Source organism: Chelonia mydas, chromosome 13 (genome assembly GCF_015237465.2).
Source record: "Chelonia mydas isolate rCheMyd1 chromosome 13, rCheMyd1.pri.v2, whole genome shotgun sequence".
NCBI classification, from domain to species: Eukaryota; Metazoa; Chordata; order Testudines; family Cheloniidae; genus Chelonia; species Chelonia mydas.
The window spans coordinates 31,173,767-31,191,401 of NC_051253.2; the positions used below are offsets into that span (position 1 = coordinate 31,173,767).

The 17,635-nt window shown below is 52.7% G+C and overlaps 1 protein-coding gene across 1 annotated transcript in view; it reads left to right on the forward strand.

Moving 5' to 3' along the window:
* Positions 1-17,635, forward strand: part of LOC102930838 (fer-1-like protein 4) — a 108,713-nt gene that overhangs the window by 21,624 nt on the left and 69,454 nt on the right. Inside the window, exons 5-16 of the mRNA XM_037877122.2 lie at positions 1,609-1,700; positions 2,428-2,469; positions 2,610-2,771; positions 3,788-3,848; positions 5,037-5,168; positions 6,126-6,188; positions 8,384-8,468; positions 10,239-10,398; positions 10,738-10,921; positions 12,336-12,522; positions 13,120-13,502; positions 17,519-17,627. Of these exons, the coding sequence (XP_037733050.1) occupies positions 1,609-1,700; positions 2,428-2,469; positions 2,610-2,771; positions 3,788-3,848; positions 5,037-5,168; positions 6,126-6,188; positions 8,384-8,468; positions 10,239-10,398; positions 10,738-10,921; positions 12,336-12,522; positions 13,120-13,502; positions 17,519-17,627 (1,660 nt within the window). The remainder of the gene's footprint in view (positions 1-1,608; positions 1,701-2,427; positions 2,470-2,609; positions 2,772-3,787; positions 3,849-5,036; positions 5,169-6,125; positions 6,189-8,383; positions 8,469-10,238; positions 10,399-10,737; positions 10,922-12,335; positions 12,523-13,119; positions 13,503-17,518; positions 17,628-17,635) is intronic.

Consider the following 17,635-nt stretch of genomic DNA (forward strand, 5'->3'; position numbering starts at 1 on the left):
AACAAACAAAAGGAAGTATTTCTTCACACAACACACAGTCAACCTGTGGAACTCTTTGTCAGAGGATGTTGTGAAGGCTAAAGGCCTTATAACAGGGTTCAAAAAAGAACTAGACAAGTTCCTGGAGGGTAGAAAGAAATTTGATGTCTATTATAACAAGAAGTTAAAGTATTTTTTTACATGGTTTAAGCAAGATGTGATTTTTTTTTTGGTAAAAATTATGTCTGAATTCGGTTTATATATATATATTAATTATTAATTCAGGGGGTCTCTACCTTTTTCTTTCTGAGGGCCCCCCATCATGCTATAAAAACTCCATGGCCCAGCCATGCCACAGCAACTGGTTTTCTGCTTGTAAAAGCCAGGGCCTGAGTTAGGGGGTAGCAAACAGGGCAATTGCCTGGGGCCTCATGCCACAGGAGCCCCCGTGAAGCCACATTGCTCAGGCTTCGACTTCAGCCCTGCGTGGCAAGGTTAAGGCCTGGGCTTCAGCCCCACGCAGCGGGACTTCGGCTTTCGCCGAGGGCCCCAGTGAGTCTAATGCTGGCCCTACTTGGCGGACCCCCTGAAACCTGCTCACAGCCCCCGCGGGCTCCGGACCCCTGGCTGAGAGCTTCTGTGTTAATTGACAGTATTTTTTTTTTTTTTGGTAGCATGGGGGAATCTGTCTGTCTTGAAGGATTTGAGGGGACTAAGGTTTTGCAGGTGGTAGTGGGATAAAAATGCACGAAACAATGACAGAGCAGGTGGGAATGGGCATAGTGGGGCGGGACGGGAGAGGGATTTTAAAAAATTGTCCCATGCAGGGCTCTAGCCTCTACCACCTGAGCATACTTTCCTTCTCTTTCTCACTTGTGGACAGAAGATCTCTCTCAGCTGTCAGCTGTAGAGAGCCCCAGCTGAATGAAGTCCATAGGAGCTGCAATATCTCTGATTGGATGTCCCCAAACTGAGTAATTGCTGGTTGTTTCTGAAAATTGTAGCCAAAGTGCCCACTCCTGCTCCCATTCCAACTGATGTCAGTGGCAAAGCTGCCCCCTCTTTTGACCTCCGGGAGCTGCAGGTGAAGTTTATGTAACAGCATTGCTGGTTAAATCCACCTCCCCTAGGTGGCGGTTTAGAACAGATTCGCTAACTTGGTTATTAGCACATTTTCAACCCTATTTTGCATCAAGTGAAGGCAAAGACAGTAATGGTTAAAGCCATATTAGCTGGTCATGACCAAGCCCTGGGCCCCTCTCTCATTTCCCAGTTTGCACTACCCCTCAAAGCCAGTGCACCAAGCCCATGGGGGAAAGCTGCTAATGGTGCATTTTAAACTTGGAAACCTGAGCTTAGCTTAGTTTCCATTTGTCCCTGGGTTTGGGAAACTGCAGGGAGCTGTGGCTGGAAGTGGTATTGGGCAAGTACAGTATCGTCTGTTGAACCATCAGACAGGGATTCTGCACAGCCAGGCTGCCTGTTCCTGCTGGCCAGCCAGGAAAGCCCTTGACAGCTTTCTTCACTTTTCCTTCTTATTTGTAATGTCCTTTCTCCTCCCCTTTGGTGTGTCACTGGGCAGTCTCTGGCTGCTGTGCCCTTCATGCATGCTGCTCTTTCCCTTCCTAGATCTATATCGAGCTAGATTTGCGCTACCAGCCTCCTGATGGCTCAGCGGGTACATGGCATGAAGAGGATTTTGTCTACCAGATGAAAGACAGGTACTGAAAATAATGGAAGAGGAAAAAATCAGGCCACTTCTGCACTCTCATCCTTGTTCCCTTAGGGCCTGTCCGCAGTGGCTTTTTACAGTGCTAGTGGGATGGTTTGAGACAGATTGCCTGGTCAGACATAACTGTTTTAGCTGTGTGTAAGATCAGTGCCGGAGTCCAGACTACTCGCCGGGACGTGGGATTGTAAACCACTTGGCAGGCATGGGGTAGGTGTCAGCATCCAACAGAGCTGCAGCCTTGTCTTTTTCAACACTGGGCAGATAGCCTGCACCTCCCTTCAGTGCTGGCTGGTCTGTGCTGCCCTGCAGAAGACCATGCAAGTAGGAAAGGCACTAGTCAAAGTGAGAAGGGACGAAGGGTTACAGTGGAGACAGGGGTAAGTAAGTACTGGTCCTGGCAATCCCCAGAGGCTGTGCAAGATGGCACACAGACTGGCAATGTGGTGTGGGTGCAGAGGAGTCAGAAGGGGGAGTTATCATGGCTGTCTTTGCTCTGAAATTCTGACCTGAGGAGCTCAGAGGTTACAGTGGCGGGTGTGGGGTAAGGAGATGGCCAGATAGTGATGCTGTACAGAGTCTGTGCAGTCTCTGCAATGAAAACAAAGGCCTTACAACAGGGAGCAGTTCAGTTAAAGCGAGAGCAGACTCGGAAGCATGTGTTTGGTGAACAGCAATAACGGGCTGGCTGTTTTGACTAGTGTTTCTGTGTCTTGCAGCTCCGAGTTAATTATCCGCAATGCTGGATTCGAGGAGCTGCAGTAAGTACTCTGGGGGCCTGTGCCCTCTCGGAGCAATGCGCAGGTGCTCGGGGATCGGAGAAGCAACGCTTCCTTGGTTGACTCTCTGCTCTTGCCAGGGCAGCCTCACACGAGGCTGACAAGTATGTATGTGTTTCCAGGACAGCTGACGTGAAGCGAGCTCATGAGCTGGATAGGAAGGCCACAGCACTGGGCAGGAAGCTGGTGAAGGGCCTGGAGAGTGATGATGATGATGAGGAGGAGGAGTACGATGATGAGTCTGATATGGAGTTCTTGGGCATCGTCTTCAGCCCTGTCAAGAGGTACCTGGCACATGCTCCTCTTCTCTCCCCCAGGCAAGGGTCAGTGCTCTGCATGGCCTTTTGCTTGGTGAAGGTGTGGGTCTCTCCACACAGCTGGGCCCAGGGGCCCCTCCCCACTGTGCTGGGGTACTCTGAGGAGCTGAGTCTTACCCACAGGCCCCTGGGGGTTCAGTCCAGCCTTGTTTACCCTTCCTGCAGCCAGTAGCGTAGCTGGGTGGGAGCGGGGCAGCGGCCGCTCCCCCACTGAGCACAAGTGGCGCCTTGTCAATGTCTTGGCGCCTTTTAAATTTTCCCCAGTTGAGGGAACAGGGGGAGCGATCCAAAAAAGAGATGCCACCCGCTGCGGCACTTTTACTCACCCGGCGGCGCTCCGGGTCTTCGGCGGCACCTCGGTGGCGGGACCTTCACTCGCTCCGGGTCTTCGGCGGCACCTCGGTGGCGGGACCTTCACTCGCTCCGGGTCTTCGGCGGCACCTCGGTGGCGGGACCTTCACTCGCTCCGGGTCTTCGGCGGCGGGACCGTCCGTGCCACCGGAGACACCCGGCGCGAGTGAGGGACGGCCGCTGGGTGAGTAACAGCGCCGCAGCGGGTGGGGCCATTTTTTTTGGATCGCTCCCCCTGTTCGCTCCCCCCGGCTACGCGTCTGCCTGCAGCCTGTGTCTGTGTGTGCAGCCAGGCTGTGGTGTTTCTGCTCTCCAGTAGCAGGACATGATGGTGCCCTTGGGGAAATGTGGCCTCTTCATGGAGCCTCCAGCTGAGCCACCTACGGAGGACGGTTGCTTGGAATTGCTGGGGCTGCCTGGGAGGAGTGTTTGGAGTTTCCTTTCCCCGTGCTCATGTCTTGGCTGATGGGCCCTTGGTCTCCAGCCATTACAGCTCCACCGTAGGAGCGTAACTGTGTGATCAGTGCCAGTGGGCAATGACGCTACTTCTGCACCTGTGCAGGCTGCAGCCCCAGTAAGTTACAGGAGGGTTTTGCTTAGAGGCCTACTCAGCTAGTTTGTTTCCCTTGCAGCCGTTCCAGACGCCTCTGCAAGTGGGACCTGTTTGCCACTCCTAGACCACAAAGCTTCCAGGTATTGTACTGAAGACCTGCAAGTCATGTGCCTCCCCTTGGATCCCTGCCCCGAGCCAGGTCTGCTACGGTCAGGGCGGCTAACCGCCAGGCGAGTGTCTCCCTTCAATGTGTAACAGACAGGCAGGCCGCCATTGTCTCTGCCCCTCCGCCCTCTCCAAGGAACAGTCCGGCAGTTCCTCTTTGCCACATCCCTGCTTCCTATTCCATGTTAATCACATACTGGCCTCAGCAGAGCTCTCCTTTCCTCGTCTGATGAATAAGCTCTTAAACGCCTACATTTCCAACCCCACTGGCCGGGCCCAGATGGGTGTTGATATTTCCTTTCATTGCTGGTGGGGTTTCTCCATGCGGAGGCTGAGAGTCTGTGTGAACGTTCTGCATGGGATGGAACTGGTTCCAGAATGCATCCTTTGAACAGTGTGAGCCAGGATTCTTACTGGGCCATAAACTTAGATATGAGTTTAAGGGAGATTAGAAACTGCGAACCCAATGTGGGGAGACCCATCAGCCTCTTGCTGTCTCAGCTGTTAAACAGCGCCCTGTAGTTTAATAATAACAACAGTAACAGTGCTTCTGTAGCTCTTTGCATCCTCCAAGTGCAGTGTAGATATTAACTGGGCCTCATAGCCCACCTGGCAGGGGTTTTCATTCCCATCTTAGGGACGAGCAAACAGACACACGGAGATGCCACTGTATCCCAGCAATGAACATGGCCCCAGGAGGTTATGCAGCTGGCCTGAGCCCCACTGCCACTCAGTAGCGGAGCCGTCACTCCCAGGCCAGCTTGACCATGCTGCAGGGGCAGTGCCCATTTGGCTGTAAATGTTACGGTTCTCTAACCGCTGGCTATTTTACAGTGTTTCTCTGGATACTCTAGGGAACGCCTAGAATATTAGGGGGCAAAGGCTCTGCCATACATCAGTGGAAAGGTAACTTGGATTGTAGTCTTTGATTTCCCATTTCTCCTGCTCCTCCTGAGCATGCCGTCACGTGTCTAAGGCGGGAAGCAATGCTAGTGACCGCAGGGCATTTTAAAAAGCAGTGAAGGGTCATGGGCTAACGGGTGGGCTGTGTCTCTGGAAGAGCTGGCTGCAGGAAGGAAACAGGCGAGCTTTCCTCTCATTGGTGGCACTCCCAGCTCCTCCGAAAGGACCCGTCAGTGCATTCCTTTCCCATGTTTCCACAGATCGGGATCAATGTCATTGAAGCCCAGAAGCTGGTGGGGGTGAACATTGACCCCTTTGTGGTGGTGAAGGTTGGAGAAGAGAAAAGGCACACAGCAACGCAAAAGTCAACGAACTGCCCCTTTTACAATGAGGTACGTGGGGTGGGCCAGGGATCTTATTGGTAGAGTGTCCAGAGCCACCTGCACAGGTCACGGTGCAAAGAAGGGACCAGGGACACTGCAGTGTGGCTGAGAGCAGGCTGTGCTGCTGTTACTCTCCACAGCCCGGGTCGCAACACGAGCACTGCTTACCCCCAACCAGGGTCACGCGGAGCGCACAGCCCTGCCTACCCCCAACCAGGGTCACGCGGAGCGCACAGCCCTGCCTACCCCCAACCAGGGTCACGCGGAGCGCACAGCCCTGCCTACCCCCAACCAGGGTCACGCGGAGCGCACAGCCCTGCCTACCCCCAACCAGGGTCACGCGGAGCGCACAGCCCTGCCTACCCCCAACGAGGGTCACGCGGAGCGCGCAGCCCTGCCTACCCCCAACCAGGGTCACGCGGAGCGCGCAGCCCTGCCTACCCCCAACCAGGGTCACGCGGAGCGCGCAGCCCTGCCTACCCCCAACCAGGGTCACGCGGAGCGCGCAGCCCTGCCTACCCCCAACCAGGGTCACGCGGAGCGCGCAGCCCTGCCTACCCCCAACCAGGGTCACGCGGAGCGCGCAGCCCTGCCTACCCCCAACCAGGGTCACGCGGAGCGCACAGCCCTGCCTACCCCCAACCAGGGTCACGCGGAGCGCGCAGCCCTGCCTACCCCCAACCAGGGTCACGCGGAGCGCGCAGCCCTGCCTACCCCCAACCAGGGTCACGCGGAGAGCGCAGCCCTGCCTACACCTAACCAGGGTCACGCGGAGAGCACAGCCCTGCCTACCCCCAACCAGGGTCACGCGGAGCGCGCAGCCCTGCCTACACACAACCAGTGTCACACGGAGCGCACAGCACCTCCACAGGTGAGCCTCATTCAAGACACACTTGACATGGCTGTGTCCAATCTCGGGGTTGCGATGGGAGCGCTTTGCTCAGTTTTCTCTCTCTTCTCTTGCAGTATTTTTTGTTTGAATTTCATGAACCAAGGGAAGTTTTATTTCACAGACTCATAGAGATTTCCGTAAGTATGCCCTGCTGTCCACACCCCTTTGGGTCACATTGGCAAGAATCTGTGTAATGGCAACAACTGACATGCTGCACTGAGGTGCCGTGTGTGTGTGTGTGTTTATGGCAGCACCTTCCACCTGGAGCTCTTCATGCTCTTGTACAAAGTTAGGGCACCGGTATTACCCCCATTTTACAGGTGGGGAAACTGAGCCACAGACAAGTTAAAGCACCTGTCCAGCATCACACAGCAAGTCAGTGGAAGAGTTGGAAATAAATCTCAAAGGGTCTGACTCTCATCTTGTAGGTAACACAAGCTATATGTGTAGCTATAGGGCCTGCTCCAAAGCCCATTGTAATCAATAGCAGTCTGTAACCCACTTTACATCTTATGTGTTGTTAGGCAAGCGCCTTCAGCAGCCCAGGTAGAGCAGCAATGGTAGTGTTGTTGCTTTTTTCGCCATATATAGCAAGTGTGCCCTCTTACATGTTGGTACTGATTGGGCCACAGCATCCGATCACGTCGATATCCCCACTGCACGCAGTTTGTCAGTCTCCTGCTTTCATAGCGCCCCACAGGGTTACATCTGCTTGGCAAATGCCAGTTGTAATTTTATACCGTTAAGCTATTTCAGCACAACTGTTCGTAGGGGTCCCCTGACCCTCCAGCTGAGACTGACCCAAGGGAGAGTTCCTCCCCAGCCTTGACTGAGCCCCCAAGGGAGAACCAAGCGCCCCTTCCTCACAGTAAAATATCAGGAGAAATGTGCCCAGATTCTTTCCCCCAGTTCATTTTTCCATTTCCGGCTATACTTACTTGTCTGCAGTGTAGTTGTAGCCGTGTCGGTCCTAGGATATTAGACAAGGAGGGTGAGGTAATAGCTTTATTGGACCAACTTCTGTTGGGGAGAGAAAAGCTGTCGAGCCACACAGAGCTCTTCCTCTGGTCCAGGAAAGGTCACGGGGCACTCTACCTTGAATGGGTCCTAGAATATGAGCTAACTAATTCTGCTAAACAATCGGTTCCACCTGGCATGTAGCTGTGACACTCGGAGAGCCTCTCCCAGACCTGAGGAAAAGCTTATAAAAGATATTACCTCACTCACTTTGTCTCTTGGAGAGGAGTTGACATTTTGTAGCGGTTTTGCTCCCCCTAGTAAGGGCACGAGCTGCTCTCAGTCCCAGTCAGATGGAGACTGAAGTCAGTGGCACCCCAGGAATGGTTCCCATTGCCTGTCCCCTGGCCTGCAGAGGGGTGTAACATGCTGGTGGGAAGGAGGGGCTTTCTGACTCAGCCACCCTGGCACGTGTATAAATGCCAGCGCAAGGGGAAGGCAGGGCAGAATCAGGCCCTTGAAAGACTCTGAGACCTGAAGCTCAGAAGACTCAGCTGAGGCTCTTTATAATAAGAGGGTTAAAAGCAGCACCTGTTCGTTGAAATGTAGGCCGGAGACCAGAGATGCTAGTTCTTCTTCCACTGCAGCCTGCTGCCCTCCACCTGTGGCCAAGCAGGGCACCCCTCCCTGCAGGAATGTGCTCAGCCCTGTCATGAAGGAGAGGCCAGCCTGGCTTGGCACCAGAGTGATGCCATCCCAGCTCAGGCCTCCTCCTGGCCATGGATTAAGAGGTTGGCTCAGTTCAGTCCAGGTCTTGGCCCATGGGCAGGAATGCAGTCAGTTCAGGCACATGAAAAGTCAACGTTGGCCTCACTGGGCCTGCAGTTGTTGGGGAGGTCAGCCTGGCTTGAGCCTGGGCCTGCACATGAGAGCAGGGTTGGCACGGTTCAGGCCTCAGGCGGGTCTGGGCACACGCAGCAGCTTGTCTAGGGCCCAGGGGAGAAGTCAGCTTGGCTCAGGCCTTGGCCTGGGCTCCTTGGGTGGTCGGCCTGGTGTGGGCCTTGGCTCAGGAGAGGGTCAGTTTGGACATGAGGGAAAGGTTGGCTGGTTTGGGCCTTTGATCCAGTCCAGTGGGGAGACTGGCCTAATGTCTGGGGGAGGTCACTCAGCTTCTGGGCAGCATGTGTGTCTCACCTGTCCTGTGCCACCGACAAGCATGCAGCCATCTGTGCCAATGAAGTGGAGCTCTGCTTGCAGGATCCTTCTGTTCGTAGCAGCCTGTCCCCTCTGCCCATTCCTCTCTGAGCAGCTGCAGTCCGCCCTGTTGACAGCCGTGCCGTTCAGTGGCTGAAATGCATGTGTGTGTTATGTGCAGGTTTTTCATTCAAAGAAGATCCCGTTCCTGGGAACACGCATAGGAACATTCAAAATCGACACAGAGACAGTGTACAGCCAGCCAGGTACAGTGTGCAGAGCCTTGGGGCTGCTGCTCTCGGTTCCCTGTTTTATCCCTCCACATTGTTTGAGGGGCACCATTTCAGATTTTTTTCGGGGGGGAGCGGAACTTTAACCATGATTCCAGGGGCTGCTTGGGCACCTGAAGAATCTTGTTTTTTTGCAGATAATAACTTAGAAATTATTATCTGATAGGAGCACTGTATCGAATTCCTATATAAAGAAAGAAAATTAAATAAATATTAGACCCACTCAGCTGTAATACTAAAATGTTCTGACATCTTGTGTCAATTCACCTAAGGGACACTGGTTAGGTTTAAAATTTTAATGTATATTTTTACTTTGTTACTAACTCTTGAATATAACAATTGAACCAATTGCAGAAAAATCTAGATGACTTTCTATCACTTTTTTGCAGTTCACCAAAAGCTTGGGATAGATCATTTAACTTTTGGAAATGTCCTGCTAGGCCAAGGCCCCGTGAGTTTATGCTGCACCTGCCTGGGGCTCTAGGGGTGTTACCCCACTGCAAATAATAGCCTAGAATCTGACACTTCCAGGTCACTTTCACCGCACTGCCAATCCCAAATGTTCAAAAATCATGAATCAGGCTCACCAAACATCATGAGATTGGCTTAAAAGTGAGATTATGTAAAAATAATAGATGGGGTGGTCTTTTTCTTTGCCTTCTGCTTTTTGAGCCTTTAGGGTGCACTGGGGTCACATTTTGAAGCTTTCTCCACAGCCCCGAGGGCTAGAACCTTCATTTTTCTTTAAGAATGAAGGCTGAAATCACCACATCTCCACTTCACTCCAGCAGCTGGGGCTTTAAGGAAAGCAATAATTATCCTGAGACTCATGGCAAAATCATGAGAGTTGACAACACTGCACTTCAGTTTAAAGGCGAGTGACTTTCCAGAAGGCTCCGAAACACAACACTCCAGTGACTGAGTGGCGGTTCTCACAGGAGAATATTTAAAACCAAACACCAAGAAAATTCCACATTTTAAATCTGAGAGAAAAATTGAGACTTCTGAGGTATATCAGGTCCACTGCAGGCAGGAAAGGAAAATAAACAGGCACAGGAGCTCTGGGCAACTCTTCCTCTTGAAAGAAAGTTGGAGGGTCAAATCTTCTAGTCTTTAATTAAGTAAAACTTCTATTCCCATCAGCGCCTCAATAACTATGCTTCACATAGGCGCTGACTGCGTGGGTGCTCCAGGTCTGGAGCACCTATAGGGAAAAAATGGTGGGTGCTGAGCACCCACCGGCAGCCCCCCTATCAGCTCCCCCTCTAGCCCCCCAGTGTTTGCTGCCCGCAAGCGGGCCCCACTGATCAGCACCTCCCCTGCCTCCTGCCCACCATGATCAGCTGTTTTGCAGCAGCAGGAAGCTTTGGGAGGGAGAGGAAGGAGCGAGGGTGCAGTGTGCTGGGAGAAGGGGGCGGGAAGTGGCAGGGCTGGGGGGGCGGAGCAGTGGTGGGAAGAGGTGGAGTTGGGTGGGGCCTGGGAGGAAGGGGTGGAGTGGGGGCAGGGTCTGTGGTGGAGCACCCCCAGGACATTGGAAAGTCAACGCCTGTGACACTTCATACTTAAATATCTGAGCCATTTTATCCAGGATTACCCATCTTAAACCCGGACGGGGTTTTCCCAGGGCGCTGGTTCCAGCACAGTAGCATCTTTGATTTCAGAAGTGCAGAGCTAGAGTTTCTTGGAGAACTGGCAGTGGTGTGATTAGGAATTCACAGCTCAGAGTCCCTGTCCTTATCTCTTTAGATCACAGGTTCTTTCAGAAGTGGGCTGTTATCAATGACCCAAGGGACACCAGGGCAGGAGTGAAAGGATTTGTGAAGTGTAACATTTCTGTCTTTGCACGAGGTGATATAATGGGCTCCCTGCCCACTTCCTCTAGCAGCCAGAATGAGGACATTGAAAAGTAAGTCTGCAGGGCCGTCCCTAGCTATTCTGGGGCCCTATGCAGCCCCCGCCCCCCCCGTGGGGTGTGTGTGTGGAACCCCAGGCCTCCGCGATGTGGGGGGGGAGAGGGGCTTGTTTAGGGGGGGCAGGGGGAAACCACCCCCCAGCATTCACCGGTGGCGCGGCTGGGGCTGAGTCGCTGCATTTCCTGAAGCCCCTGATGCAGGCCATTGTCTGAGATGGGAGACCAGCTGAAATGGGCCCTTGGCCTAGCAGTTCCCACATTTCGTGTGTTCTTGGGCTTTGTCTTGCTGTGGTGATTTACTGTGACCAGTAGAACAATGATTATTTCTTCTAGGAACTTGCTGCTGCCTAAGAGAGTCCCAGCTGAGAGACCGTGGGCCAAAATCTGCATCAAGGTTTACCGAGCCGAGGGCCTGCCCACCATGAGTGCTGGAATCATGGGGGGGTTCTCAAAGATTGTGGGCGAGAAGAAAGTTTTCATTGATCCATATGTGAAGGTCTCATTTGCCGGGCAACAGGTAAGTCTCTGCTTGGGCATTTGGGTCTCTGTATTCCACCGGGAGGCCTGGGCAGACCCTCTAGTTTCTGAATGTTAAGCCCCACATCACTGTCGTCTGTGCAGTTGAGCCATTATTTCGGAAATGCATATGAATGGATGTAGGGAGCAGACTGAAACTTGGAGAAACAGTCTGCGCCAATCAGAGCTTGGATAGGCATATGGTTAGCAGCAGCATGAGCCAGTAATAAAGCAGGAAAGTCATGTGATTAGGGAGAATCTGAGCCTGCATAGGTTCATTGCGGAGAGGAGCTGTCGATGAGATACTGATGCCGCAGCCCAGACTCTGAGGACCTCCTGTCCCAGCCTGTTGTGATAGTGCAGGTGGCTTGGCTATCAGACCTAGACAGACACAGACGTTTCTAGAACTCCTCACACTGCTGAGTATAGGAAAAAGCTCAAAAGAAATCCCAAGGGTGAAATCACACAGACTGTTCCATGTCTGGCTCCCTTGGGTGTGTTCCATGGTGTCTGGATGCATTGAAACTGCCCAGCCAGCTCTGTCCTGTACAGCCCCAGTCTCTGTCCCGCAGAGCCTGATGTGACTGCTGCTCCACCCTGTGACTCCGTCCTGCCCTGAGGCCTGGAGCCTTTGTTAATCAGTCACATGGTTGCGCAGCTTTTCCCTCACACCTGTAGTGTGGTGCAGAGTCCTCAGGAAATGCTTCGCTCCTGTTAAACCCAGAGACTGATTACAAGGTGCACGAAAGGACAGGAGCTGCGGTCCACCCAGCTTTGAAGCTAGCACTCTCCTGTTGTGCACAGCTCTATATACAGGCTAGGTAAGAGAGGTTCAGGCTGGAAGAGCAGCTCCATTGTTTTTCTTATAAACTGAGTCATTTGATCTAAGGTTAGTGGGACAATAAACACGGGGCCTTTGTATAGCTTCTCTTCAGAGCAGGACAGCACCTGAGGACATGACATTTACTTCTCCCCCATTTTACATCTTCTTTCTCCTACCCCTCCAGGACAAGCCATCCCCCTCCCCCTCCCTTAACTCCACATGGCAGGGCTGGCTCTGGCCATTAGAGGGCTGGAGCCCCTCCGCGCCGACCCTTGCTCAGCTGTGAGTGCTCCTGCCTGAGCCTGGCCTGCATGTGCTCCAGTGCTCTGAGCTCCCCCATGCTCAGCTCCCGCAGCTGGCTGAGGGTGGTTTATGCAGCATCTGTGCCCTGGCGGCTGTTGCCACTCACCAGTGTTTTAGAATGACTCTCCTCGTGTTTGCAATGAGGTCAGAACAGAGCCACACACTAATGGGGAATCCAGATTTTCCCAGAATGCCTCAGTGATTTCTCTTGAACTTGTGGCTGGCTTTGAAGCCACTTGGAGTTCTTTAGCGGTGCGCTGTGCAGTTCTCATGCCTTCCTCTGCCCCAGGGGGAGACCTCGGTGGAAAATGACACTGCAGAACCAGAATGGAACGAGCAGATCAGCTTCATTGAGATGTTCCCTCCTCTTGCCAGAAAAATAAAAATCCAACTGTTAGACGATGCAAACATTGGGGACGTGGCGCTCGCTACGCACTTCATTGACTTGCAGCAGATATCTGATCCTGGGAGGAATGGTGAGGAACCCGCCTCTGTCCTGTCCCCTGCCATGGAGCTATCCGGGCAGCACCTCGAGCGTCAAATATGATTCTGCTCCCCCATCCCCGCTCCATGTACCTGCCACAGTCATGTATGCCTCTATCTGTGGGGTACACCCAGGTCTGTCTGTCGTGAAGTGCCCAGGTCTGGTGGGGGTTGGGGGGTGGGTCTGTCTGTGGTGAACCACCCATATCTGTCTGTGAGTGGGCTGTCTGTGGCGAACAGCCCTTGACTGTCTGTGGGTGGGGTGTCTGTCTGTGGTGAACAACCCTTGTTTGTCTGTGGGTGGGGTGTCTGTGGGGATATGCCCATGTCTGTCTGTGGGTGGGGTGTCCATCGGTGGTGAACAGCCCAGGTCTGTCTAGGTGTAGTGTCTGTCTGTGGGTGGGGTGTCTGTCTATGGGGATATGCCCATGTCAGTGTGTGTGTGGGGGGTGTGTCTGTGGTGAACCGCCCAGGTCTGTCAGTGGGTGGGGTGTCTGTCTGTCTCTGGAGGTGTACCTCTCTCTGGAGGTGTACCTGCCAGTGAAGGCAAATCCTGAACCATTTGATTGCAAGCATTTGTGTCCCTGCAGGCTTTAACCCCACCTTTGGCCCAGCCTGGGTGAATCTGTATGGCTCTCCCCAGAACTCGGCTCTACGGGATGTCCATAAGGATCTGAACGAGGGCCTGGGGGAGGGCATATTCTACCGCGGCCGCATCCTCCTAGCCATTTCTGTGGAGATTTTCAGCAGCCCCAGCGCAGTAGATGGCAAGAGCAAGGAGTTTCTGAGGGGCACCCTGAGCAAACTGACACTGAACAAGAAGAAGAAGAGTAAAAAGGCCAAGGAGAAATCCAAGGCCAGCGCCAAAGAGCAGAGCCAGAGGCGAGATGGGGACGATGCTGGCAGCCCCGAGGAGGCAGAGCAGCCCAGCGAGGTCACTGTGGAGGTGGAGGAGCTCCATCCGCTCCCAGAGGTGGGCGCTCCAGGGACTGATGGGCCATTCCGAGGGAGGGGCCAGGGAAGGGGCCAGGAGCTTCGGGTTTACACACCGGCTGAGAGCTGTGTGTAAGCATGCTGGCGCCGGAGTAACTAGTAACTCACACCTGCTGTTCTTGCAGTGCCACTCGGAGTATACACGTATGTGGGATGAGAAGGGCCCCAAATGAAGAGACCCAAGCTAAAATACAGAGGGGCCCTTCCTATGCCAAGGGAGTGTGTGCTCTGGAAGCTGCAGGTGTGCCTTGCGGCTGGGTCCGTTACTGTGGAGCACTTCGGCTACTGGTGCTGATTTTTCCTTTTCCCCGGGGTGCTCAATCCCCCTTCGCCCGATGCCCCCCCCCCACGCCGCCCCTTTCCCTCAAGGCCCCGCCCGCACGCCACCTCCTCCCGCCCCCACTCTGCTCCCTCCCCGAGGCCCCTGCCCACCCGCCACTCTCCACCCTCCCGCAAGCCCCTAACCGAGCCGCCCTGCAGCGGTTCGGCGGCAGCGCGATGCCCCCGTCAGCTGATGAGCGAGGCCGGGGCACAGCTGTGGCTGCTGGGTGCGGAGCACCACTGTCTTTTCCTGTGGATGCTCCAGCCCCTGAGCACCCACAGAGTCGGCGCATCTGGCTTTGGTGGAGGCCAGTCCCGTGTCTGCAGCTCTGACGCTCTGCTTTTAGAAACTGAGCTCTGGCCTCGGAGAGCGGCCGCCGCCCGTCGCAGGCAGGGCCCTCTGGAGGCCTTTCACTGAGAGAAAGCCAGTGCAGTAACTGAATATTTGCATTGGGACTGGGCGCAGTAGGCAAGGCCCCTGCCCCCACCACAGAGTGTTCTCCTGAGCTTACCTCCCGCTCGCTAAACCCTTGTCATTGCTGGAACCTACACACCTGCCGCTCTGTGGGAAGCTGGTGGAGTGAATGCAGGACAGGTTGCTCAGGGCACTCAGTCCCCTGGGCCATGCTCCCACTGCGACCAGCAGAGCAGCCCTGCCACACGCCCTGGCAATTGCCGTTCTGGAGCCTCTGAGTCAGCGGGGTGGGTGAGGCTGCTATGAGCTCAGCACAGGGTAAATAAAGTTGTAACTCAGCGGAAAGGGGACCCCTGGAACCCGGGGGACAAAGGGCCTCAGTGCTGGCCCCTCCCCCCATCCCAGGGACCCTCACTACTGGCCCGGACGATCATTGTACACACCCTATGTCACCTATTTTGTGAACTTCTAGTAGGCTTCCCTCTTCTAAGAAGCATCATTTCCATCCTGCCCGCCCTCAGCCTGAGCCAGCCAGCTGCTATCTAGCTCCGTGTCTCCATCAAGCGCTGGGGAAGTAGGGAAGCCTCCATCTGGCTCAGTGACACGAGGAGAGAGAGCTGAGTCCATCAGTAGTTGTCAAGGTTCCTTCCCCACTCTGAACTCTAGGGTACAGATGTGGGGACCTGCATGAAAGACCCCCTAAGCCTATTCTTACTAGCTTAGGTTAAAAACTTCCCCAAGGTACAAACTTTGCCTTGTCCTTGAACCCTATGCTGCCACCACCAAGCGTGTTAAACAAAGAACAGGGAAAGACCCCACTTGGAGACGTCTTCCCCCAAAATATCCCCCCAAACCCTACACCCCCTTTCCTCGAGAAGGCTTGATAAAAATCCCCACCAATTTGTACAGGTGAACGCAGACCCAAACCCTTGGATCTTAAGAAGAATGAAAAATCAATCATGTTATTAAAAGAAGAATTTTAATTAAAGAAAAGGTAAAAGAATCACCTCTGTAAAATCAGGATGTTAAATACCTTACAGGGTAATCAGATTCAAAACATAGAGAAGCCCTCTACACAAAACCTTAAGTTACAAAAAGACACAAAAACAGGAATATACATTCAATTCAGCACAGCGTATTTTACCAGCCATTAGGCAAAAGGAAACCTCATGCATGTTCTAGCTAGATTGCTTGCTAACTTAACAGAAGTTCTGAGTCTGCATTCCCGATCTGTTCCCGGCAAAAGCATCTCACAGACAGACAAACCCTTTGGTTCCCCCCCATCCAGATTTGAAAGTATCTTGTCTCCTCATTGGTCATTTGCGTCAGGTGCCAGAGAGGTTATCTTAGCTTCTTATCCCTTTACAGGTGAAAGGATTTTGCCTCTGGCCAGGAGGGATTTTATAGCACTGTATACAGAAGGTGGCTACCCTTCCCTTTATGACAGTAGTGTACTGGCACCTTAGCCTTTAGACCCTCTCGGGCTTCCCCTGTGGCGTCACATGAGCACTGAACCAGGGGAGGGCCAGGACTGAGCTCTGGGAGATAGAGCGATTGCTCTGCCACAGCCTCAGGGATCATAGAATCATAGGAGTGGAAGGGACCTCAAGAGGTCGTCTAGTCCAGTCCCCTGCACTCATGGCAGGACTAAGTATTATCTAGACCATTCCTGAGACGTGTTTGTCTAACCTGCTTTTAAACATCTCCAATGACGGAGATTCCACAACCTCCCTAGGCAATTTATTCCAGTGCTTAACCACCCTGACAGTTAGGAAGTTTTTCCTAATGTCCAACCCAAACTGCCCTTGCTGCAATTTAAGCCAATTGCTTCTTGTCCTGTCCTCAGATGTTAAGGAGGACGTTTTTTCTCCCTTCTCCCTGTAATAACCTGTTATGTACTTGAAAATTGTTATCATGTCCCCTCTCAGCCCTCTCTTCTCCAGACTAAACAAACCCAGTTTTTTCAATCTTCCCTCATAGGTCATATTTTCTAGACCTTTAATCATTTTTGTTGCTCTTCTCTGGACTTTCTCCAATTTGTCCACATCTTTCCTGAAATGTGGCACCCAGAACTGGACACAATACTCCAGTTGAGGCCTAATCAGCGCGGAGTAGAGCGGAAGAATTACTTCTTGTCTTGCTTACAACACTGCTGCTAATACATCCCAGAATGATGTTCGCTTTTTTGCAACAGTCTTACACTGTTGACTCATATTTAGTTTGTGGTCTGCTATGACCCCCAGATCCCTTTCCGCAGTACTCCTTCCTAGGCAGTCATTTCCCATTTTGTATGTGTGCAACTGATTGTTCCTTCCTAAGTGGAGTACTTTGCATTTGTCCTATTGAATTTCATCCTATTTACTTCAGACCATTTCTCCAGTTTGTCCAGATCATTTTGAATTATATACTCCTATCCTCCAAAGCCCTTGCAACCCCTCCGAGCTTGGTATCATCCACAAACTTTATAAGTGTACTCTCTATGCCATTATCTAAATCATTGATGAAGCTATTGACCAGAAAAGGACCCAGAACTGATCCCTGCAGGACCCCACTCGTTAGGCCCTTCCAGCATGACTGTGAACCACTGATAACTACTCTCTGGGAACGGTTTTTCAACCAGTTTTGCACCCACCTTATAGTAGCTCCATCTAGGTTGCATTTCCCTAGTTTGTTTATGAGAAGGTCACGCAAGACAGTATCAAAAGCCTTACTAAACTCAAGATATACCACATCTACCACTTCCCCCCCCCATCCACAAAGCTTGTTACCCTGTGAAAGGAAGCTCTCAGGTTGGTTTGATACGATTTGTTCTTGACAAATCGATGCTGTTACTTATCACCTTATTATCTTCTAGATGTTTGCAAATTGATTGCTTAATTATTTGCTCCATTATCTTTCCGGGAACAGAAGTTAAGCTGAATGGTCTGTAATTCCCCAGTTTATCCTTATTTCCCTTTTTCTAGATGGGCACTATATTTGTCCTTTTCTAGCCCTCTGGAATCTCTCCCATCTTCCATGACTTTTCAAAGATAACTGGTGACACCATTCTGCAGCAGCTCTTTCCTCTCTGCCGGGTCCTGCTAGTCAAGGCAGCCACTCCTCATGGCCCATGGGATGCAGGTGCTGCTGTGTGAGAGCCATGTCAGCCTAGGCCCCAGACCCAGTAACCATTCTCAGACCTCAGGGCCCGCTGCTCTGCCTAGGACTATTTTTGACATGACCCCTGTGACCGTTGGACTGATTAGTGTCTCCTTGTTTAGAACTCACTGGGAGTGAAGGAAGAATTCCTCCTCTACGCTGCCTTCTTTGAGGTGACTATGATGGACCCCTCCATAGGCTCCAAGCCCGTCCATTTTGAGATCTCAATAGGTAAATGT